The sequence below is a fragment of the Nerophis ophidion genome, linkage group LG13 (genome assembly GCF_033978795.1).
Source record: "Nerophis ophidion isolate RoL-2023_Sa linkage group LG13, RoL_Noph_v1.0, whole genome shotgun sequence".
NCBI classification, from domain to species: domain Eukaryota; kingdom Metazoa; phylum Chordata; class Actinopteri; order Syngnathiformes; family Syngnathidae; genus Nerophis; species Nerophis ophidion.
In genome coordinates, this window is record NC_084623.1 from 48317973 (window position 1) to 48343938 (window position 25966).

Sequence of the window (25966 nt, forward strand, 5' to 3'; positions counted from 1 at the left end):
AGCATTGTGTGTTTGTGTTGACAATTACTTGTTCACCATGAAGGACATCTCCTTGAGTCTTTTTCGCTGATGGGAAATGGAACAAGAGCAGCTGTTTTGCAGTCTGGTAATTTCATCCAGTTTCTGAAGGTACAATCTGTGCGTCTCCTGGGTAACGGCAACAAGAATTCAACGAAAAACCACAGCAAAACTATATTTCAACGTATGTTTTATAAAATATTCCGCACCAAACTAATGCACTTTTTGCGGATTAAAAATAGTTTCTTACCCGAGCACGCTGGTATTCTTCTTCCAGGCTTTCCCATTGCTGCTGAACGTCCGTTAAACTTTGAGACATTCCGCGACCCCTTGGCTGCACACGACAGTCGTGCTTTTGTCAATAATCCGAATATATGTCCACATGAAATGACTCGCACATGATGAGCTGAAGTATTATTCCTAAGGGTGTTGTGTATGTCATTATCATGGATGGTTTATTGCAGAGAGTGAACTTTGACTTGAAGACATGTTGAAAACCCAGACTTTGTTCGCAGCACTTTCTTTATCTCGGTGCATTATCAAATTTTAGACGTGGATAATACTGACTTAAAACGCCATGCAGATAAGGAACATAAGTCACTTTTTGTTTAACTCATGTTAGTTTATCAGTTTTTTCTCCCTCAATCTTGTACTTCCTTCATCCCTGCAGAAGTCATTGTTACACATTCTCTATTATTTTCCCTTGTGAAAATAAGAACTTAAAAGCAAACGTTAAAAGGTGTTAAACTTTTAAACTTCTTTCAGAATATATATAGTAACAGTGAAGTTACAGTATATGAACGTTAATGTATAATTGCCTTATTGCCTACGCCAGGGGTCCCCAAACTACGGCCCGTGGGACACCCCTAGTAAAAATCTGTGCTGTCCAGCTGCCCAGGAAATTCATATTGCTGTTGTAGATGTGAATACATTTCGCACAGATTTACTTTACGAAAGAAAAATGCGTTACACTTATTTTGTTGCCTTATTTGTATTGGAGTTTATTAGATGTTTGGATCTATTTGGCGTTTGACGCAACCAAACTGGTGCAGGAAGGGATAGAAAAAAGAAGAAGAAAAAAAGAGGACACTATAGGGACCACAGGAGGCCACAAAAAAATAAAAAAATAAAAATTAAATAAATACAAAAATAAATAAATAACCCACCCCCCCCAAAAAAAATATATATATCACACATGTATTTGTTACCTTCCAAAGACCGTTAAATAATGCCGACCTCTTTAGAACCACCCTTTCTAAATATATAAAGATTTGTATTTACAACATCGATAATATTTACATATATGCAAATACAGAAAAGGTAAGCTTTCAGTTTTTGATTTTTTTTGTAATTCGTTTTTAATCTTCATTATTTACTTCAAGTTATTACAGTATGTCTCCTATAAACATAGTTTTTATTTTATTAATTAATTTTAACATTTCAATTTATTGCACCCACTTGTTATTACATATAATGGCCAGAAGGGGAGCACTTCGAATTTTTACACACACTTGTTATTTCATAAGTTGACCAGAGGGGGAGCACTTTTAAAACCGACAGTCAATTTGAAAAAAAAATTGGGACCATCCTCATATTGATAGATTTCACCACCAGGGGTGCAAATGAGACATTTGGTTTTCTCTATTAGGACCATGACTTATGTCCTAACTTGTTCACCGCGCCTCATATGGAAGGTACTTTTCCTTGTTGATGTCTCAAGAAACGTACAAATACAAGAACACAAACACACACACACACACACACACACACACCTGGCCTATGCAATTGTATATTTGTTTCTTCATGTACAAATTGATGGATACATTTATTTGAAACCATGAGTCAAAGTGACAAGCAGGCACTTAAATATTTATTTTTACAAAAAATATACAGTATATAACAACGTAATATTTGTTGCATTATCCAGTCCCTCCAGGATCTTGCAGGCTTTTTTTGTTATTATCGCGGCCCAAATTGCCTGAATTTGTGGCACTTTTTTCAGAAAGTTGCTGCCAAAACTATGTTTTGAGGTATATTTTTTCCCGATAACATTGAGTCAACTTGTATTGATTTTTTTTTGTAATCAAATGTTGTACCTTAACCTCAAAAAGACAAGGAATGCAGCAAAAACGAAAACTACCTACCTAACTAATTAACCACACAGACTTAAAAATAGACTACTAGGTGGCAGTAAAAGCACATACTCATAGCTTATTGTCAAACTACAGTGCTGTTTTAATAACTAATAAAAAAATAATTACAATCACAAAAAGAAACACCACCAACAACTTCCACAAGTTGCCGATATTATTTGCGTTTATTTTACACATAAATCCTGTTTATCTATCTTAAACATTCATTAATGTTCCAACACATGAACTTTTGGACATTAAGAGTATTTGTGAACTGCTGAAGTTATCATCACACTTCAACATCTCGGACATGTAAATGCTGCCTTTTTGCTAGGTCCGCATTGCAAACGACAATATGTTCTTAAATGCCTTGCCCTGGATAAATAAAGGTGATATAAATAAATAAATATGTAGATGTTTATATACTGCGTTACCCAGAAGGCTTAGTTGCATAGATAGAAACCGGAAGTGGGTCTAAGGTTCGTGGGAGGATGACAATTGTTCCTTTTTGAGCAATAAAGAGTCGATATATTTACACTCAGCTGTTTGTGCTTCATCTACACAAGAAACAAACACGTTTTGATTAGACAGAGACGAATTAGATTCCCCCCAAAAATGTGTGGAAGCTGCAGACATTGTAGAAAATTGTGAAGCCGTGCATGGTTTGCAACCGCAGCTCATTTGTTCAAGTTTGTTAAAGTACGACCTCTGTTTTTGGTCCAAAAATGGCTGACGTAAACCAATACAGTCGACTTTCTGTTTGTTTTCTAACATGGGCTTGAAAATCGTCAGCAATTTTCGTGTCTATAAGTGAATCTTATTTTTTTTTTTAATTTAAAGGTGGGTGGTATGGAGACAATTTTTTTTTTAAGTCAGGGTTCAAGACCTCTAAAATATCCGATTAGACCCTAAACAGACGTCCTAACATAATTTGGTGACTTTTCGTGCAGGCTAAAGCTCTTAAAAAGGTGTCCGGAATGATAGAACAGGGATTCTCAAACTGTGGTACGTGTACCACGAATGGTACGCGGGCTCCATCTAGTGGTACACTACAGAATCACGTGATTAAAGTACAGTGTTTCATTTTCCTATATTCAAAACACAGCTTTAATATTCAAACCGTGTGTAATGTTACAGTGCCCCAAAAATTTCGCTAGATTGAAAGTACAGTGTTTTATTTTTCCATAATCAAAGACAGTGTTACTGTTCAATCTGTGTGTAATGTTGCTGTGGACAAACACGTTGAGTATACTTGTTAAACAAAACCTCTGCCTTGTTTTTAATGAATACTTAGGCATACTATGTTACTGTATTTTAATGTTGGTCACTGCTCAATGGCCTGACCCATTACCTCCCTGCTTGGCACTCATCATTAAAGGCCTACTAAAACCCACTACTACCGACCACGCAGTCTGATAGTTTATATATCAATGATGAAATATTAACATTGCAAAACATGCCAATACGGCCGGTTTAGTTTACTAAATTACAATTTTAAATTTCCTGCGGAGTTTCTTGTTGAAAATGTCGCGGAATGATGACGCGTGTTTGTGACGTCTCGGGTTGTAGCGGACATATTAGCCCAGCACCACACACGGCTAAAAGTCGTCTCTTTTCATCGCATAATTACACAGTAATTTGGACATCTGTGTTGCTGAATCTTTTGCAATTTGTTCAATTAATAATGGAGACCATAAATAAGAATGCTGTTGGTGGAAAGCGGTGGATTGCAGCTGCCTTTAGCACCCAGACACAGGCGGTGTTTCTTTGTTTGTTGTGAAGCTTTAACACAGAGCGGTCAAGCGAACATGTTTCTCTACGTCAACCAGCAAGTTTTTGGATGGGAAAATTGTCATATTAACGGAGACTTGAGTGGATTATGCGACCTCCTCCTGCAGCTCAAAAAGGCAGCTGTGATTTTGGCTTCTCGGCTTCTCTCAGAGACACTGCCGTTCACCACAGCCATCCGACTTTCAGGTATGACTTTATAATCTCACTAAAACACTATTAACACAATAAGCAGATAAGGGATTTTCCAGAATTATCCTAGTGAATGTGTCTAATTACATCTTAAACGCTCCCACTGCCGCCACCTGGAGCCATCGCCTTTTATTTTTATTTTAAATTTTTTTTAGTGCTTAATTTTTAACTTTCCTCATCCACAAATCTTTCATCCTCGCTCAAATTAATGGGGAAATTGTTGCTTTCTCGGTCCGAATAGCTCTTGCTGCTGGAGGCTATGATTATAAACAATGTGAGGAGCCCTACAACCCGTGACGTCACACGCACATCGTCTGCTACTTCCGGTAAAGGCAAGGCTTTTTTATTAGCGACCAAAAGTTGCAAACTTTATTGTCGATGTTCTCTACTAAATCCTTTCAGCAAAAATATGGCAATATCGCGAAATGATCAAGTATGACACATAGAATGGACCTGCAATCCCCGTTTAAATAAGAAAATTTCATTTCAGTAGGCCTTTAAGGGTTGGATTTGGGGGTTAAATCACCTAGATGATTCCCGGGCACGGCCACCGCTGTTGCTCGCTGCTCACTGCTCCCCTCACCTCTTAGGGGGTGAGGGTGATGGGTCAAATGCATAGGATAATCTCACCACTCCTAGTGTGTGTGTGACAATCATTAGTACTTTAACTTTAACATGGTGATACTTGGAAAGCCAAGTGTATTCTGAGGTGGCACTGGGATAAAATAATAAAACTGTTTAGATTTCTAAACAAAAGCTATTTTTTTTTTAATATGTGTCTTTTGAAATAAGTGAATACAATATAAATACAACACTATTTTGTGCGTCTTTTTACTCAAAAGTGGAAAATACTATGAAAAATGTACAAACCCCGTTTCCATATGAGTTGGGAAATTGTGTTAGATGTAAATATAAACAGAATACAATGATTTGCAAATCCTTTTCAGCCCATATTCAATTGAATATGCTACAAAGACAACATATTTGATGTTCAAACTGATAAACATTTTTTTTTGCTAATAATCATTAACTTCTCTGGGCCCAAGATCATCTGTGATGGACTGATGCAAAGTGGAAAAGTGTTCTGTGGTCTGACCAGTCCACATCTCAAATTGTTTTTGGAAACTGTGGACATTTGTGTCCTCGGGAACAAAGAGGAAAAGAACCATACGGATTGTTATAGGCGCAAAGTTCAAAAACCAGCATCTGTGATGGTATGGGGGTGCAAGGCATGGGTAACTTACACATCTGTGAAGGCACCATTAATGCTGAAAGGTACATACAGGTTTTGGAGCAACATATGTTACCATTCAAGCAATGTTATAATGGACGCCCCTGCTTATTTCAGCAAGACAATGCCACACCGCGTGTTACAACATCGTGGCTTTATAGTAAAAGAGTGCAGGTACCAGACCTGTCTCCCATTGAAAATTTTGAAGACTAAAATACGACAGCAGAGAACAACTTAAGCTGTACATCAAACAAGAATGGGAAAGAATTCCACCTGAAAAGCTTCAAAAATGTGTCTCCTCAGTTCCCAAACGTTTATTGAGTGTTGTTAAAAGAAAAGGTGATGTAACACAGTGGTGAACATGCCCTTTCCCAACTACTTTGTCACATGTTGCAGCCATGAAATTCTAAGTGAATTATTATTTGCAAAAAAAAAATTAAGTTTGAGTTTGTTGTCTTTGTAGTGAATTCAAATACAAAAGGGTTGAAAATGATTTGCAAATCATTCTGTTTATATTTACATCCAACACAATTTCCCAACTAATATGGCAGGGGTGCCCATTACATCGATTGCGAGCTACCAGTCGACCGCGGTGGGTGTGTCAGTCGATCTCGAGCCAGGCTTTTTTAAAAAATAGACCTAAAAATTAGTGATCATCAATCTTCACCAAGACGTCACTTAAATGACATTCACGGTACCGGAGGGTCTTGTGAGATGACGCTGGCTGCTGCAAGATCATTATTATTAAAAATGACCGAGAGGAAGGCGAGAAACACTTTTTATTTCAACAGACTCTCGCGGCGTACCTTCCGTCAAAACTCTAAAGGCCGACTGCACATTTCCTATCTTCACAATAAAAGCCCTGCTTCATGCTGCCTGCGCTAACTAAATACAGAGTCTCGGAAAACTAGCGTGCACAAGCGATCCCTCAGAAAGCTGGCGTGCACATCACTTGTGCACGCCAGCTTTCCGAGACTCTTATTTTGTTAGCGCAGGCAGCATGAAGCAGGGCTTTTATTGTGAAGATAGGAAATGTGCAGTCGGCCTTTAGAGTTTTGACGGAAGGGACGGCGCGAAAGTCTGTTGAAATAAAAAGTGTTTCTCGCCTTCCTCTCTGTCATTTTTTCATAATAATGAACTGGCAGCAGCCAGCGTCATCTCACAAGACCCTCGGGTGCCGTGAATGTCAATCAAGCAAGCTACGGAATTTGCCGCCAATGTTTTTCTTGTAAAGTGTATGGAAGCTGGGTGAATTAGATGCCAAAAACCAACCACTTTCATGTGGTATTGTACAGAAAGGACAACTTTTTTTCTCCTCCATTTGAAAATGTGGGCGTTATCATCATTACTGTCTGATTCCAATCAATGCAAGTCATCAGAATCAGGTAATACACCAACTTATATTCTTGTCTTCGTGAAAGAAAGACATCTATATGTGTTACACATGCTTGTATTATCATTAAACACATTTAACTTGTTTACAAAAATGTCTCTTTCATAAATAAATATAAATGATATATATAAATGAGGTAGATCCCCTCGAGTTGGTCAATTGAAAAGTAGCTCGCCTGCAGAAAAAGTGTGGGCACCCCTGTAATATGGAAACAGGGTTTGCCAACCTGTCGCTGGCTTATCCGGTTCGATAGGGGGCAGCAGTGCGCTCTGGCGGTAGATTGTCAACCACGCACGGTATGTTTTTGTGTAACCGAGGCCGAAGAAGAGAAGCGAGACAACATATTCGAGAAGAAGGTTATCGCACATTAATTATTTTCTGACGATGACGCGGCTCTTACGTCGACAACATAACTTTCCTGAATATTTATTTATCAACTACAGCTGCTTATGAATAAAAGGCCAGATGGAGCGCTAAAAGGGGGGAGTCCGTACACGTATGAGCAAGGTAAGATATGGTGAATGTGTACGCGCGGTGTAAATGTCAGGAAAAATGTAAAAAATGGCGGTTGTTATTTTATAAGAGTCTGTGAGTGTGTGCAATATGTTACAGGAAGATGTACGCCGCCGTGTGCGTCCTGTCCACGGTGACAGGCTACGTCCTCACCTCGGCTCTGCTGCTCAAATGTCCGACTCTGCTGCACCGGAAGAAGCGGGAGAGGTTCTACAGCAGGCACATTTCCCACCGGGGAGGTTTGTGCTACTACTCCTTAATAAATAGTCAACATTTCTAATATTTTTGTAATGCTCTTGTGGTCTACATAACATCCACCCATCCATTTTCTACCGCTTATTCCCTTTTGGGGTTGCGGGGGGCGCTGGCGCCTATCTCAGCTACAATCGGGCGGAAGGCGGGGTACACCCTGGACAAGTCGCCACCTCATCGCAGGGTGTCTACATAACATGTAATGGTGGATATTTGGTCAATATTTTGCATAGATTATGTTTTACAGCCCAATATCAAGCCACTTTAGGATGCCTTGTGGGCGGTCGTTTTTTTTTGTCTTTTTATTTATTTTCAAAACCTTTATTTATAACATTTATATACAGACATGACATTCATGTTCTACCGTTTGTCCCTTACGGGGTCGCGGGGTCTCAGCTGTATTCGGGTGGAAGGCGGCGTACACCCTGGACAAGTCGCCATCTCATCACAGGGCCAACACAGATAAACAGACAACATTCACACACTAGGGCCAATTTAGTGTTGCCAATCAACCTATCCCCAGGTGCATGTCTTTGGAAGTGGGAGGAAGCCGGAGTACCCGGAGGGAACCCACGCATTCACGGGGAGAACATGCAAACTCCACACAGAAAGATCCCGAGCCCGGGATTGAACTCAGGACCTTTGTATTGTGAGGCACACGCACAAACCCCTGGTGCACCGTGCTGGCCATGTACACACAATCATCCATCCATCCATTTTCTACCACTTATTCGCTGGTGCCTATCTCAGCTGCAATCGGGCGGAAGGCGGCGTACACCCTGGACAAGTCGCAACCTCATCACAGGGCCAACACAGATAGACAGACAACATTCACACTCACATTCACACACTAGGGCCAATTTAGTGTTGCCAATCAACCTATCCCCAGGTGCATGTTTTTGGAGGCGTGGGAGGAAGCCGGAGTACCCGGAGAAAACCCACGCAGTCACAGGAAAAACATGCAAACTCCACACAGAACCTTCATTTTGTGAGGCACATGCACTAACCCCTGGTGTACTTTGCTGCCCGGTACAATCAAATAAATAATAATAAACAAAACAAGTACAGAAACAGTACAGAATAGCGCCATGGGGGTTGTAAACTCAATAAAGCAACGAACGAAGAATGCAAAATATATATATATATATATATATATGTATGTATATATATATACATGTGTGTGTGTGTAAATCCACAGGCTCACACATGTTCTGTAAATATTCCAAATTTGTAGCACAGCATCATTGTTTTCACAGCTTTGTGGTCGTCAGAGGTAGAACGCGTTTAAACTCTTAAGGCCCAAGCTGTTTGTTTACGTGCTTTTTTTATTTGTCTTTGCTATTTTGAGCTTCCATCCATCCATTTTTTACCGCTTATTCCCCTTGGAGTTTCGGGGGGTGCTGGTGCCTATCTCAGCTGTATTCGGGCGGAAGGCGGGGTACACCCTGGACAAGTCGCTACGTCATCACAGGCCCAACACAGATAGACAGACAACATTCACACCCACATTCACACATTAGAGCCAATTTAGTGTTCAACCTATCCCCAGGTGCATGTCTTTGGAGGTGTGGGAAAAACTCACGCAGTCACATGGAAAACATGCAAACTCCACACAGAAAGATCCCATGCCCGGGATTAAACTTAGGACCTTGGTATTGTGAGGCACACGCACCAACTCCTGGTCAGCTGTGCTGCCCATTTAAATATAATCAAATATTTAATAATGAACAAAACAAGTACAGAAACATTACAAAACAGCGCCAGGGGGTTGTAAACTCAATAAAGCAACTAAAGAAGAATGCAAAATATATATATACAGTATGTGTAAAATAAATAAATAAAATGATAAATGGGTTGTACTTGTATAGCGCTTTTCTACCTTCAAGGTACTCAAAGCGCTTTGACACTACTTCCACATTTACCCATTCACACACACATTCACACACTGATGGAGGGAGCTGCCATGCAAGGCGCCAAGCCAATATTGCAATTATTTGTGGTCCTCTATTTAGAAAAGTATCAAAAAGCACATAAAAGTATCAAAATACATTTTGGTACCGGTACTAAAATACTGGTATCGGGATGATAGAGCAAATTCCAAAGCTTTTTTTGAATAATGTAACAATATTGTCCAGCTGTATGGGGACCTTTGGTAGCATATATCTACAGGCTGCTTCCCTCTTGTGTAACAATAGAAACTAAGACATTGTTGTTTATGTTGCACACGAACGTATTTGCCTGAAAAGATCAAAGTCCACAGCAATTGATAGGTATGATTGTGTACCAAAGGTAATGCTTGACGGTCCATTTTGATGAGTCAGAAGCAGACAGAATGATTTGAAAACCGTCAAACACTGCATCTGCAGCTTCTCTTTATTTTCGTGAATAAATGTCACTCGTTTGGATGTTTGTGACTGTGGTTTTGTGTGATGTGGACTAAGCGTGCTGCGGTCAGCTTGACTCTCCGGCTCGGCTAACCCGTCAGGCATGTTTTTCACGGTTTGATTGTTTCTCAGATTTGGTCGTCTGTCTCTTCTCCTTCACACAAACTATTTTAGTTCCTGTGGTTGGTGGGAACGTTATTGTGTCAATATCTGGCTGTGTAAGTGGAGGTACCGCTGTAATCGTTACTTGCAGCTCAAATGCGGTGCTTTTCTATACAGCTGCATACAATATCTCTGTTTGAGTCTATATTGTCTTTTAGTACAACACTATAGATGTGATTTGAATGTGCACATGGACCAAATGTTGTGGACCGCGAGTGTTCAGCCCCAACCTCACTTTGTGGTGTTGACATTGCAGGAGCAGCGGAGAACCTGGAGAACACAATGGCAGCTTTTAAACAGTAAGTCCAACCTTCAAACCCGATGGCAGTAGCTGGCAACGTGCATTTGAACAATTTACGTCGGTCCGTCCATGCAGCGCAGTGGCTCTCGGCACGGACATGTTGGAGCTGGACTGCCACCTGACAAAGGACGGGCAGGTTGTGGTGTCTCATGACCGACATTTGCAGAGAGCGACGGGCATCGATGCATACATCTCCGACATGGCATATGCGGTGAGTGTCTTAGCGTATTTTCTGGACTATAATCCGTTACTTTTTTTTACTAAGCTTTGAAGCCTGCGGTTTATAAAATGGGGCAGTTAATTTATGGATTTTTCTTCGCTAATAGCCATAACATTTTGTATTCAACAAATAGTTTTCATAAACACAAGTAGAGGGAGACACTGAAAAGATCTGGTATTGTTTGTGCCATCTTTTGGATGAGTTCGCCCACTGCAGGTGCTGCGGGTCTAACGTCTAATGTTTGGTGCCTTGAACCGGAAGTACAAATGTCGTTCCGTGTTCTAGTCGTCCCTTGCGCTTTTACTCGAATGGTTTCTTCATTTTTCACTCCAAGCCACATTTGCAAGTTTTACTATACATACTACATACTAAACCGTCCCATGTGTGATGTCTGCAGGAGTGGTTACTTTCATGCATATGTTTCAGTTTCCTAAATTCACCAAAATGTCAACGTTTACCATGAATTGATTAACGTGGACCCCGACTTAAACAAGTTGAAAAACCTATTCGAGTGTTACCATTTAGTGGTCAATTGTACGGAATATGTACTGTACTGGGCAATCTACTAATAAAAGTTTCAATCAATCAAAGTGGACTTATTGAGTCCGTTTAGCTGAATGGAGATCTAGCTTCCGCAGCTAGTGGGTTAATGATGATGATTTCTGTTTTGGTTTGATCAGCCATTTTATTGCCTTGTTACAGAGACTGTTTGGAAACAATTCCGGTATGTAAATAAACATTTACCAAATCTTTCTATGTAAATAACTCCTTTCACAATGTATATATAAGCGACTAATATTCCTGTACAGCTAATATAGGAAAAATAAATTTTTCTTCTAAAATTTAGTGTGTGCTGCTTATATACCGGTGCACTCTATACTAGGAATTCAGTTTGTATACACACTCTTAATTAACTATACCCACAGACCAGATACACACAATGACATGGAGGTATGCAAGTATTAGGGTGACGCATGCCCTGAGCATATGGGTTGTTCTGTGCCTTGCTTAAAGGTTTTGCATCACTCCATCAACCAGTTCCAAATCCACATTGTGTTTTTTGCTGTTTACTTCCATGGACTTTCAATGTACCGATACAGTAGTGACTCAGTTTTTGTTAATTAAAAGGTACAAACAAAAATTAATCGACAAAAAACAAAACCATTTTTGCCATAAGAAATAATGTAAGCCCCAATTCCAGACACCAGAAATAATAACAACACAATCTATAGAGAATGATGACAGTTTTACATGCAGGAAATACATTAACATGATGACTAAGATAGAGAAATGAACTTTTACCTTTTTATTGAAGAGTTCTCTTTAGAATTCAATAGTGTTTTTCACATTCTTTATGACGGGGTCGGCAACCCGCGGCTCTGGAGCCACATGCGGCTCTTTAGCGCCGCCCTAGTGGCTCTCTGGAGCTTTTTTAAAAATATATGATAAATTAGTTTTAATATGGTTTCTGTAGGAGGACAAACATGACACAAAACTCCCCAATTGTTATAAAGCACACTGTTTATATTAACCTTGCTTCACTGATTCGAGTATTTGGCGAGCCCCGTTTTGTCCTACTAATTTTGGCGGTCCTTGAACTCACCGTAGTTTGTTTACATGTATAACTTATTCCGACTTTCTAAGGCGTGTTTTATGCCACTTCTTTTTATGTCTCATTTTGTCCACCAAACTTTTAACGGTGAGTTTTGTTGATGTTATTGACTTGTGTGGAGTGATAATCAGACATATTTGGTCAGTGCATGACTGCAAGCTAATCGATGCTAACATGCTATTTTGGCTAGCTATATGTACATATTGCATCATTATGCCTCATTTGTAGGTTTTTTTGAGCTCATTTAGTTCCTTTAATTCCTCATAATTCAATTTATATCTCATGACACACTATCTGTATGTATAATGGCTTTTTAATTTTTGCGGCTACAGACGGATTTGTTTTTGTATTTTTGGTCCAATATGGCTCTTTCAACATTTTGGGTTGCCGACCCCTGCTTAATGACAAGCAACTTTCTTTGGCCCCGTTGTGGCTTATTTTGCAGTCGCACTCAATTCTAATAGAAAACAGAGAGACTGAGTCACAAAGGCATTGGATTCCGTGTTTGGGCGCTTGATTCCAGGCAAATGGACCAATTTATCATGCTCATATTTTTGGCCGTACAAAAACCCGGCAAAATCTTGGTGAAAAATGAGACGTACAAAAACGGAAGTACCAAAGGAAAGCACAGTTGAAATGTGGTTAGCATGTCTGCCTCAAAGCCAGCCAGTTCTGGGTTCAGATCTCGACTCTAACCTCTTCACGTGGAATTTACATGTTCCCCCTCGTGCTGACTGTACGCGGTTTCCCCCCAAAGTTAAAAAACATGCATGTTATGTAATTGGGGACACTAAATTGTGGGTAGGACTGTTTGATTCCCCTTGATTTATTGTACCCAAATTTAACTGCGTATGGCTCCAGCTAACTGTTAAAAGGATGAGTGGTTGAAAATAATGCTTGACAGGAAAGTTTAGGTGAAATGCAGTTCAGCTGTTGGCCAGATGTTGTTTTGTATTTAGTTTAAAAAATGAGGTTCAGGGTTTTTTTTATGCAGATATGAACTTTAATCATCCAGATATAATTGGATTTAGCAGTGGATAAAATACTTTTTATGGCCCTCATGGAAGATCTACATTTTAACCTTGGAATTCGTGTGTTAGAAGACATTTTTTTTTCTTTATTACATTTCTAGACATAATGATACATTTGTTAAATGTCAATATTTTGATTGACAGGATTACTTTTCCCTGCTGAAAGGCTAGAAGAAACGTTGTGAGGGTGGTTGGGCTCAGTTTTAAATAAGCATGGGTTACTAAATCTATTAATTGATTATTCAATATTTATTGAAGTGGAATTTTTGAGAGATTGTGTCAATTTTAATTGTATACTTGTGTACTTAATTACGATAATTAAACGTTCTTGACCTTCAAGTACAACTAAGTTGGCCCTTGTGTGTAAACGTGAATGTTGTCTGGCTATCTGTGAGCTGCCAGAGACATGTGGTAAAAAAATGAATGAATGAAAGAATACAATATTTTATTAGTGCTTCATTTAGTCACAATGTTGACGATAATATTGTTTTATGGCAATAATTAGTGGGGACAAATGTCGTCCAGCAAAATGTTGTTATTGGCCCAGTCCTAGCTTCAACTTCCATCCATCCATTTTCTACCGCTTGTCCCATTTGGGGTCGCGGGGGTTCGCTGGAGCCTATCTCAGCTACATTCGGGCGGTAGGCGGCGTAAACCTTGGACTTAATATTGCTAAATGTCGGCAGCTGAAAATTTGATTTTTATAACATACAGCAGCTTGCTTTATCAAGGACGATTGTACCTTATGAGGTATTTATTGTGTTGTTATTTGTGAGTCAACTGTTTAAATATAATGGCAGTCATTATCGTAACTAGGAACATAACACTTTGAACATTTCATATCACTGTTTTTGTGACCAAAAACTATCACGGTTATCGCGGTATTTTTGAACGTGCTGCAAAAAGTACTTTTACGCACTGAACTCTTTTGACCAAGTTATAATTTTTTTTAAATAATTAACAAATTGTTAGAAAAGCCACTATTTTTGAAGTTATTTGTTTCTTCCTCACTCAGTGTTTTAGTCTTAGTATTTGATCTATTTTAATGGCTAAGCTTTTATTGTTTTGAATATTAGTTTGTACCGTTGCACTTTCAGATATATTTAAATGAACGATGCGTAAGAAAATTTATATTAACATACATATACATATATATATATACATACGTATACATATATATACCGTATATATATATATATATATATATATATATATATATATATATATACACATACGTATACATATATATATATATACACACATACGTATATTATATATATTGATTATTATCTTTGGCACCGGGGTTAGTGCATGATCCCGGGCTCGGGATCTTTCTGTGTGGAGTTTGCATGTTGTCCCCGTGACTGCGTGCGTTCCCTCCGGGTACTCCGGCTTCCTCCCACCGCCAAAGACATGCACCTGGGGATAGGTTGATTGACAACACCAAATTGGCCCTAGTGTGTGAATGTTGTCTGTCTATCTGTGTTGGCCCTGCGATGAGGTGGTGACTCGTCCAGGGTGTACCCTGCCTTCCGCCCGAATGCAGCTGAGGTAGGCTCCAGCACCCCCCTCGATCCCAAAAGGGACAAGCGGTAGAAAATGGATGGGTGGATGGATTTCTGGCAGGTGTTGTAGCATCGTACTTTGTTTAGTGGTCCCTGATCGCATTGTAAAAACACTTGCGTTTTGAAGGTCTTGAGTATAGAACAGAGGTGGCAGGAGATAAATAATTGTTATTGTGACATCTCGTCGGCAGATTTAGAACAGCAGTGTCTTTCGTTAAAATTACAGCTCTTTTTTTATACTTGGCAAACTCATTTTGCAGGCTGTTTGCGAGTCTAACGTTTGACACCCCTGGTATAGAACGATCACTCTGTCCTGAGAGAGCACAGATTGTAGGTTCAATGTGCATAGTTGCTCAGATTCTTTAGACGTTAATGTCCCTTGTTTCTTTGCTAGCATTTAAGTTAGCGAGTTCAAAGTGCATTTATCAATGAGTTTTTCAATCATTTTAATTTAAAACAGTAATACCACGGTTATCATAATACCGTTTATAGTTACATCCCTTGTAACGACAAACAATTTCTTACTAAATCTCGATTACGTCATAATTAATGCTCCTTTTAAATGTTGGCAATTATTCAATCTTCACTGCCATATTTGAACTTGCGTCTTGAATAGTGTGTATCTTTGAACTGTTGTCCACTGTTTGCTCTCTGCAGGAGTTGCCTCCTTACCGCTGCAAGCTGGGTGTAACCTTTGAATGGGGTGAGTATCTGCACGTGTACACTCCCATGCAAACTGTATCCATCAGTCCGACACGGGTAAAACGATAAGCACTGCCGCAGAGTCTTGTCAGATAATTGCAACCATTTGTGTATTGGGAGGAGTGGCATTGAGTAGCCGTCGCGGTCCGTGTCACATGACACTCTTATCGACTCACTGTCCTTGTGTGCGCAGAGTGTTTCTGCGAGGGCGGCGAGGATAAACGCATACCTCTGCTCAAGGACGTTTTTGAAGCCTTTCCTCAAACCCCTGTCAACATTGACATCAAGGTCAATGACGACACACTCATCAAGAAGGTGTGTGTATGAGGATTTTTCTCCAAGCATTGTTATTTCTGCAGATTATTTTTTGATAGCGTTTGTGCGGCAGGTGTCTGAGCTGGTCTGCAATTACAACAGAGAGCATCTAACAGTCTGGGGCAATGCCAGCAACAAGATTGTCAAGAAGTGTTACAAAGAGGTATGTTTGTTACGCTTTATACGTTTCTGCATCACCCGTATTGTAAGACCGTCTTATGCGCTTGTTTTCCCAGAACCCTCGCATTCCAGTGTTGTTCAGCTTTCCTAGAGTGTTGCTGTTGTTGGGCCTCTTCTATACCGGCCTTCTGCCCTTTGTGCCCTTAAAGGAACAGTTCCTGGAGATCCCAATGCCCACTATTATTACCAAGTAAGTTGCACAATGTCTAGTTGGACATTGGTCATAAGAGTAAAAACACATACCAGAAGTAGATAGTAGCAGTCAACAAATACGTATGGATTGTATTAGGTCAAAGAGTAGGCTATTTTTTACTCAAAGTATCCCTGGGTTCATTGTGCACATGTCTGAGTGAGGACACTGAACATGGAGTTAAGTGCACGCCTTCCATTTTGCTCTCCACTTCCCTGTCCCTCTAAGGCCCTCTCTCAGATGGACATGCCCAGAAAATGGCACTTTTCCCTAACCTGACTCTCGCCAGATCCTTGTAGTTCGCTGAACTCCACACAAGGATCTGGGACTTCTCAATAAGAAATGTATTTCAGAAGGAAGTGCCTTGTAAAAAAAAATAATTGTATGTGATTGGATAAACGGGCTTCACGGTGGCAGAGGGGTTAGTGCGTCTGCCTCACAATACGAAGCTCCTGCAGTCCTGGGTTCAAATCCAGGCTCGGGATCTTTCTGTGTGGAGTTTGCATGTTCTCCCCGTGAATGCGTGGGTTCCCTCCGGGTACTCCGGCTTCCTCCCACTTCCAAAGACATGCAGCTGGGGATAGGTTGATTGGCAACACTAAATTGGCCCTAGTGTGTGAATGTGAGTGTGAATGTTGTCTGTCTATCTGTGTTGGCCCTGCGATGAGGTGGCGACTTGTCCAGGGTGTACCCCGCCTTCCGCCCGATTGTAGCGTAGATAGGGACCAGTGCCCCCGGCGACCCCACAAGGGAATAAGCGGTAGAAAATGGATGGATGGATTGGATAAACCACTTGTCCGTTATCTTGAATGACGTGCTACTTTAGCCACTCACATCGAAATCAACCCGTGACGCTGAAAAGAGCGACGCTGGGAAATCCAAAACAGAACAGCCGACATATTGGATAACGACAGATCAATAAGTTAATAAATGCCTTCAAAACCGTTCTCTGTTCATCTTTTAAAGAATTAATATTCGATAGATTCAACAAAACAGTTGCAATAGCAGAATAAATGTCAGTACACGACTCCTCGCTGCGTGCTGCCATTGTTGTTTGAATCAAACAGTCTCTTTGGCGCTGCGTCACATCTATAAAATCTCACCCAGTGTTCCTGATTGGTTCATTATTTTTTGCTATCTAGAAGGAGTTTGCATTGCCCTTGATCCCAGATCCTGGTGTGGAGCTCAGCAAACTACAAGGATCTGGCGAGAGTTCGGTTAACTTTTCCCTGTGCTGTCGCTCACTTTCTCATCACATGTATAATGATCAAGCAGAACTAAGTGGTGTGTATTTCCTAAACCGTCCACTAGATAGCATTGTTACTCCACATACTCCGTGAACTTGAAGTGCTGTCAACATATAACAAATAGTACAGTGCAGGGTCTACATTTCTGACCAAAAAACTAATTTTTTTTCAGTCCCTTCAGGACTTTGTGGGTTTATTTAATGATTGTTGTTTGCCTACAAAGCTTGAATTTGCTGCAAAAGTTGTGATGTTTTAAGGCCTTTATCATTTCAATTAACTTGTGATTTAATGAATTTATAAATTATTCAAATGTTCCTTGTAACGATAATCTTTAAAAAGCACATGATTTCAACGGAAATTTGAAAACAAATACTGTACTTACCGTATTTCCTTGAATTGCCGCCAGGGCCCTAATTAATTTAAAACCTCTTCTCACTCCTGCGCTTACCAAAGGCATGCGCTAAAAGTAAGCATGCGCAAAATATTTTAAAACCTCTTCTCATTCCGGCACTTACCAAAGACATGCAGTAAAAAATTGAGTGTGATGTAAGCTTGGACCTTAAATCCTACTGAATAGCTCTTAATCTTCTTCCCTTTATGCGATTTCAAATTACCGGTATTGAAATCAGCCTCCTCCATTTTGAAAATGATGACAGGGGAAGTGTCACTCGTGACATCACAAGTTTGACCAGGCGGTAATACTAAACATGCGCTAATTATTCTGCGAAGCGAGTTTGACCCAGCAGTAATTCAAAGCAGGCGCATATTATATGCCCTGCGGCAATTCAAGGAAATGCGGTTAAGTTTTACCCGTTGTACATCGCACAAACACGGCAGTAAAAGCACACACTCAGAGCTCATTTTGTAATTACTGTTACATTTGAATTCCTTCTAACTAATAGTATCCATCCATCCATTTTCTACCGCTTGTCCCCAGTAGTAATAATGAATTACAATTACAAAAAAAAAAATAAATGACGTGCATTCAAGTAAAATGTTTAAAAAACATTCCCAGATGACATTCTGACAAGGAAATTTGCATTTGTGTGCACATATTGGGTTATTTTTTTAAGGTAGTTTAAATAATGCAAGCCAGTAATCACCTGTGATTAATCATGATTAATCCATATTCCGAAGTGTGATTAATCTGGTTTTAAAAAATAACCATTTGACAGCCCTAATATAAATACATGTAAGCTAGGAAGTGGGGACGTCGGTGTGTTTTTAAAGGTTCATATAGTATATTTTTATAAACATACATATACACATACAGTCACGCATATAATCACATTTCATCAAACATATATTAACGTTGTTCCCCTTGGGGAAAGTGCGTAACACATGGCACACTGACAAATGTTAACCTATTGTTACTATAACAATCTACAAGGTTTGTTTCTCTTTATCCCCTCCATTTATCTGCTTTCTTGTGTACTTCGAGTTACATATATATGTATTGTTGCATTTTAACCACTTATATTGTTGATATTAGAAGTGATTATTGTTATTGTTAATTATCTATAGTACTATTGCTCCATTTGTAGTGTAATAAGGTTCATTGTAATCTCTGTTATTTACTTCACTAACTGCTTTTTTTTTTAATCAATTTTACTATCATATTTTTACATATTGTATTTGCTGAAGCTCTTCTGTTGTTATTTTTTTAAATTGAATTGTAGTATTCATTTCAAACCTGCACATACAACACATTTTTTTTTTTTAACATCTTGGCAGAGACATTTGTGCAAGGCTTGAAAAGGGGTTGGATGAAGCAGATGCTTATAATATCCCAACCACTCTCCCTCATTCCACATCTAACATAAACAATATAATACAAGAACAGTATCATACAAACAAAAACAAGAAAAACTCCTGTACACCAACAATATAATAGTACCATTGTTAGTATGAGACAAGACAAAACAAAACACACACACACACACACACACACACACACACACACACACACACACACACACACACACACTCTGACCATACACCTCTCTCCCATCGCTCTGTGCTGAGGGCATCACTCACTTTCCTCCTCGTACTTCTTCAGTACTTCTTTTTTAAACAGTGTTTTTAAATTGAATCATGTTAGAACACGTTTTTAACTCGTCCTCTAAGTTGTCTCTCTGTCTTATCCCCCTCTTGTCCCCACAACTTCCCCCTCTGGCTGTGCCAAATAATAATATAAATCCATTTAATCAAGTGAAATACAAATAAGGCAACGAGAGAAGTATCCCTCACTTCTCTTTTGTAAAGTAAATATGTACAGCAAATATGGGCATCTACATCAACTATATGCTTTACCTGAGTGGCAAATAAAAAAAAAACATTTAGCACTGCAGACAGGAACAGGATGTAGATCTGTGCTACTTGGATGCAGGATGACAATTGTGCCATTTGAGCAGTAAAGAGATGATTGTTCCTGCCTTGCCTCCACAAGAAACCAAACTAAGTTTCAATTAGACAGTGGACCTGTGTGTTTAAAGTTGCTACGAGACCAATTTAATCTGCAAATATTATGACAGTGGGCCATAATGTTGTGAGGATTAGACAAACATGCAAGGCCGCACATAATTTGTGAGTTTGGTTAAATTTGCATGACTTGTCGCGACCGTGACAACGCCAATAACTGGAGGGACTGATAGTTGAGTTTGAGTGTATGTCTACTTTTCTCTCTACAGACTTCGTAATCCACACAGTATAACCAAAAGCCAGCTCTTCCTCACCTGGCTGGCAGACAGGTGAGGCGTTCGTCACTTCTCAAAGCCAGCCAATTAGTATTATTCTTGCTAATCTAATCTTTTCTCCAAACAGCCTATTGATGAGGAAAGCGCTCTTCCAGCATCTCACTGCCAGAGGAATACAAGTAAGAAGTTATCACTTTTGTTTTATCCTATTTTGCTCTTTGTTGGACTATAGAGCACATCTATATATAAGCCACTCCCACTGAATCATACATTTTTCCCATATATTAGTCGAACCGGATTATAAGCCGCAGATATATACGTTGTGAAATTAGTTTTTTTACACAGAAATATTTTGTAAATGTCTAATTACATACCTTAATTGTAAACGGCTGAGCAAACTAAACAAGAGTCATTGTCATCTCTCCAATCAGCGAAACAGACTCAATAACTCCACAGTGACTGAGGATTTAGTGAAACTGAACAATACAAAAAGAATACCATTGTAAGTTAATAAGACTAACAGGGACACTAGTAAACATGTTATCTTGTTTGCTCATGCCAACGACGCTCGCTTGAGTACATTACGATAGCACGTACAAATATGCACAATAACACTCCTACAGACATCACACGGTTTAGTAAGTAAGAACTGTTTCGGTTATATTGTAAAACTTACAAAGGTCGCTTGAAGTGACGAATGAAGAATCCATACAAGTAAAAACGCTGTGGACGGTTACAGAACAGAGCGTTTTACGGCACAGAGACACACATCCACAAAAATATACGCCACACATACACCCCCCACCCCCCAACCCAACGCCCTCGACGCAAATCCTATAGGGGTGCTGAATGGATGGTCAGCGCCTGAGAGTTGCGGCCTACCATAATAACCCAGAACTCCCTTCCCTCTGGTGCTAGATATCTCGAGATGTATGTTGTAATATGTATATGTGCTTTGCCATGGAGGTTTTTTCCCACTCCAGACTGGGGCCCCTTAGGAGCCCAGTCTAGATTGTATTGTTTTTACGCATCCTTCCCCAGCGTTTACCTTTTTCCCATCTTTTATGGGGTGCCTGATGGCGACCCATCAGCGTTCTTGTTTTGTAACCTGTACAGTGTTTGTCTAATCTTGAACAGGTTTGTGCTAAAAACAACGTTTCGTTGTACTTGTGCAATGACAATAAAGACCAATCTTATCCTATCCTATAAGATGGAACGGCACTTTTATTTCCGATTCAAAGCTTCAAACAGCAGGAAACGGTGTCGCCATTCACCCAACTGCACCTGCAGTGAGCAAACTCATCCAAAAGATGGCACCATAGTGGAGTGAAGTGAATTATATTCATATAGTGCTTTTTTCTATTGACTCAAAGCGTTTTACATACTGAAACCCATGATCTAAGTTACATTTAAACCAGTGTGGGTGGCACTGGGAGCAGGTGGGTAAAATGTCTTGCCCAAGGACACAACGGCAGTGACTAGGATGGCGGAAGCCAGGATCGAAACTGGAACCCTCAAGTTGCTGGCACGGCCACTCTACCAACCGAGCTATACCGCCCCATAGCCCAAACAATAACACACCATTTCGATGTATTTGCGTTATGGCCGTCAGCGATGAAAAATCCATAAATCAGCCGCACCGTTTTTATAAGCCGCAGGGTTCAAGCGTAGGAAAAAGTAGGAGCTAATAGTCTGGAATTTACGGTACTAACTTGAGCCATGGATGTACTGTTTTACCTCTTGTGTCTGGTTCCAGGTGTACATTTGGGTGCTGAACAATGAAGAAGATTTCCAGAGGGCATTTAATTTGGGAGCCACGGGAGTCATGACTGATTTTCCCACCAAGCTGAAAGACTTTTTGGATCAAAATGGCCTTTCCAAGCCTCAGTAACACGCCTTCTGTTTCCACTTTATAGCACATTGTCACAGAGCTCAAATGAAAAAACTACCACTAACCTTGAGAAAAAAACATTTGAATTTATTTATTTGCAAATCTTTGAATTTGTCCATCGTTATCACTTTTAAAAAATGTTTTTATTTAAATGCAACATTAATTCGTCCACGAGTTTGCAGGATTTATTTTCCTCACATGAGCACCAGCAGTTGTAGACCGCGCCTTTTTCATTTGCATTATTTGTTCCCTTTCGAAAGTGGGTCTGTATGCACGGAGCACTGATAGAATAGTTGTCTAAACAGGGTTCTTTCTACCTGCAGAAAAAAGTGTTGAGTAAAAACAATGGAAAGCAACATTACGTTTCTACATAAAACCATCATTTTTCATTTTGAAAATAATTTGCATGAAAAAGAGTATTTATGAGCTGTTAACTTGTGTTTGTGATTGTAAAAAGAAGACACTGAGACAATGATTGATGTTTGTGCAATAAAAAATATTTTGATTGACAGTAAAATGAGCGATTCAGCGATCTTCAAATATAAACCACTACCAGAGCATTTTAAGGTTTATTTCTTGACCATTGTTGGGCAGAGAGCGTCCCGTAGAACAGTGGTCCCCAACCACCGTGCCGCGGCTCGATTGGTACCGGGCCGCAGAAGAAATTTTTATAATTTTTTTTTTTATTAAATCAACATAAAAAAACACAAGATACACTTACAATTAGTGCACCAACCCAAAAAACTTCCCTTTTTCATGACACGCGGGACTAATGATCAAGCGTTGACCGGTCCGCAGCTACAAAAAGGTTGGGGACCACTGCCGTAGAGGACCGCCAAAACAAATCAGCTGTTTTACTCTGTTGTAATTCCCTTTTGTACCACTTGTGGGCGTAATGACAACATCAAACAAAAACGGAAAAGTCTGTAGCTGAAGTCAGAAAAGTTTCTTAAGCGCAACAAGTAGGACCAAAGTGGTGAAGCTGTATTGTCATTTGCACTTTAATTTTATTGACAGTTTATTTAAGAATCATGTATATTATTTAACCTCTTAAGGCCCAAGCTGTTTACATGTTTTTTTTATTTCTCTATGCTATTTGGGCTTATTGGACCCTAATTAGAATTAAAACTACGAATCGTCTTTTGTTATTATGTATTTAGTCCATAAGTACACAAACGTGTACTTCATGTGTATCAATCCATCCATTTTCTACCGCTTATTCCCTTTTGGGGTTGCGGGGGTGCTGGCGCCTATCTCAGCTACAATCGGGCGGAAGGCGGGGTACACCCTGGACAAGTTGCCACCTCATCGCAGAGCCAACACAGATTGACAGACAACATTCACACTCACATTCACACACCAGGGCCAATTCATGTGTAGTAAAATACAAATTATTATTTTTACTCTTTTTTTTTTTTTTTTTTTTACAAATTCCATTGTATGTTATGCTCTTCTGACACTACCAGATGGCAGTATAAATGTCCACATAAGCAGCCATAAGACCCCAATTCAGTAGTGTAAACAATTTTGGAAATAAGAGCTAAAAGGTGCTGTCCACACATGTGGCCACTAAGCCTTTTAATATTAATTCAGTTAAAATGTAATTATTTTAGCACCGCATAATCGAATGTAAATTAATTTTTCATCAGTTTTTATGAGTCCCTTCTTTTGGAGTATATTTGATTAGTTGTTTTTTTTTGTAATCAGCCTGACCTGAGCCTTGATGACAATCCCTGTCTAAGTTCATTGTGTTCTGAATGGTGTTTTTAAACTGCACCCATTTTTTCCTCAGAATTTTCAACTAACTTGAAGTGTTTCGCCAAGAGGATTCTTTTTAGGATGTGCTTCTTCTTTTTTTGGCCAAAATGAGACAAATAAAACAACTTTGAAGTTGTCTTTATTTTTAAATTTTATCCCATAATTTTACCAGTGCCGAATCGAGGAATAGATTTTCCTTCATGCGGCCCGTTAGCTAAACTGCGTAAGACACACCTGGTATGAACGCATTATATCCTCTATGTAACGTAGCTAAAAACATCAAACAAAGCAGTGATTTTCTGAGGTTGTACTTGTTAAAAAGTTCTAGAAACAAAGTAATCTAACAATACGGGGACTATGGTAGGGTTTGTTTTCCCAAGATGCAAAGAAATTTGAGTGGACATGACGTGAAGGTAGGGACATGATTTAATTTTACTAAAAATAAGGAACAAAGGGTGCGAACGAAAGGCGCGCACAAGGCGGAGAACAAACTTTGCTTTGAAAACAATAAACTAGCACTTGGGCAAAAGCTATGGACATAAAAACGAAAACACTTACTGTGACACGAAACTATACAAAACTCTTGGCGGTAGAGATGCGCGGTTTGCGGTCTCATCCGCGGAGTCCGCGGATAAACCGCGGGTCGGGCGGGTGACATGACGAAAAAATAGATTTTAATTAGATTCGGGCGGGTGGCGGTTGAACCATTCGGAAATATTTGATATACATGGTTCTGAGATCGGTATACTTTACCAGTCAAGGAGCCATTTAGGACCCGTATCACAAAGCGAAGAAGACATTAGGAAACGTAAACTATATCTAGAATGACTGCCGGCAGTCACCCAGTTAGTAAGTATCGGGGCGTGCTATGATGCCATTGGCTTTGTCGCCTTCTACAACATGTACTGAGAAGCAGATCGCTTGTCAGTCTAGCAACATGTTGTGTGTGGCTTCCGCAGACACACGCGTACGACTGCAAGGCATACTGGGTGACACAGAGTACACTAATGGTTGTGATATAAACAATTTTAACACTCTTAGTAATATGCGCCACACTGAGAAGCCACACCAAACAAGAATGACAAACACATTTCGGGAGGACATCCTCACAGGAACACAACAAAACGCAACACAACAAATACCCAGAATCCTTTGCATCCGTGACACTTCCTGACTATTTTATACACCCCGCTAGCAGCAAACCCCACCCCCCCCGTGCGTCGTTAAGGTGGGCAGGGTTGGGGGCGCGGTGGTGTAAAATATATTCGGGGTGTGTCACGGATGCAAAGGATTCTGGGTATTTGTTGTGTTCCGTTTATGTTGTGTTACTGTGAGGATGTTCTCCCGAAATGTGTTTGTCATTCTTGTTTGGTGTGGCTTCACAGCGTGGTGCATATTAGAAAGAGTGTTAAAATTGTTTATATCACAACCATTAGTGTACTCTGTATCACCCAGTATGCCTTTCAATCTAGTATGCGTGATTGCGGAAGCTGCTTACAACATGTTGCTGGACTAACATTCGGTTTGTACATGTTGTTGAAGGTGTCAAAGGCAATGGCTTCACAGCACGCCCATATTCTTGTCATCAAGATGAACACCGTTGGATATATGCGAGAATGTTAGCGGCTCCCATTGTCTTCTTTACTCTGTGAAAGGGGTTAAAATAGCTCTTTGAGTGGTAAAGTTTGCCGACATTTGATGTAATTCAACAGTCGGGTGGCGGGCGGATGCGGTTCTAATAAAATGTTGGTTCGGGTGGACGGCGGCTGGATGACGACTTTGGTGATGCGGTTGCGGATGATATAATTGCCTATCCGCGCATCTCTACTAGGCGGGGAACTATGGTAGCATGGGTAGCATTGGTAGCAGAAGTCCGACAGAGTTATTGTCGCCACACCCGACCAACGGAAAAAGACAGGCTTTAAATAACAGTGACATGATTGGTGACAGGTGTGTGAGTCCAAATGTGGAACAGGTGAAACTAATGGGTAACCATGGAAATAAAACAAGGGAGTGAAAAAGCAGGAACTAAAAAGAGTCCAAAAACCAAACAGAACATGATCTCAGACATGACGGAGGTACAAGTGCCATTGAAGACCACCAACCTGTGGAACTTACTGATACTGACTTGAGTAATAACAATGATGACAATGTCAGCGACTGGCCGACAAACACACGTCTGAGAGGGATGAG

The 25966-nt window shown here is 39.9% G+C and overlaps 2 protein-coding genes across 4 annotated transcripts in view; one reads left to right on the top strand and one right to left on the bottom strand.

The window, feature by feature from the left end:
- Window positions 1-22532, top strand: gdpd1 (glycerophosphodiester phosphodiesterase domain containing 1). Of its 2 annotated transcripts, none has more exons than XM_061919148.1 (11): window positions 1-129; window positions 7367-7506; window positions 10322-10364; window positions 10442-10577; window positions 15452-15497; window positions 15690-15811; window positions 15885-15974; window positions 16048-16181; window positions 20119-20178; window positions 20252-20303; window positions 21881-22532. In XM_061919148.1, exons 2-11 carry the CDS (start codon window positions 7371-7373, stop codon window positions 22013-22015), a joined length of 954 nt encoding a protein of 317 aa, XP_061775132.1. In that variant the 5' UTR covers window positions 1-129; window positions 7367-7370; the 3' UTR covers window positions 22016-22532. The 2 variants fall into 2 exon arrangements, with proteins under 2 accessions (XP_061775132.1, XP_061775131.1); XM_061919147.1 differs by lacking the exon at window positions 1-129 and adding an exon at window positions 7052-7261.
- The window catches only part of LOC133564673 (ion channel TACAN-like), a 47649-nt gene that overhangs the window by 15900 nt on the left and 5783 nt on the right, over window positions 1-25966 (bottom strand). Inside the window, exons 2-3 of one of the 2 annotated variants that reach the window (XM_061919145.1) lie at window positions 269-352; window positions 29-147 (exon numbers count right to left, since the gene is read on the bottom strand). In XM_061919145.1, the coding sequence (XP_061775129.1) occupies window positions 29-147; window positions 269-337 (188 nt within the window). In that variant the 5' untranslated portion in view covers window positions 338-352. The remainder of the gene's footprint in view (window positions 1-28; window positions 148-268; window positions 353-25966) is intronic. The other variant, XM_061919146.1, reaches the window with a different exon arrangement.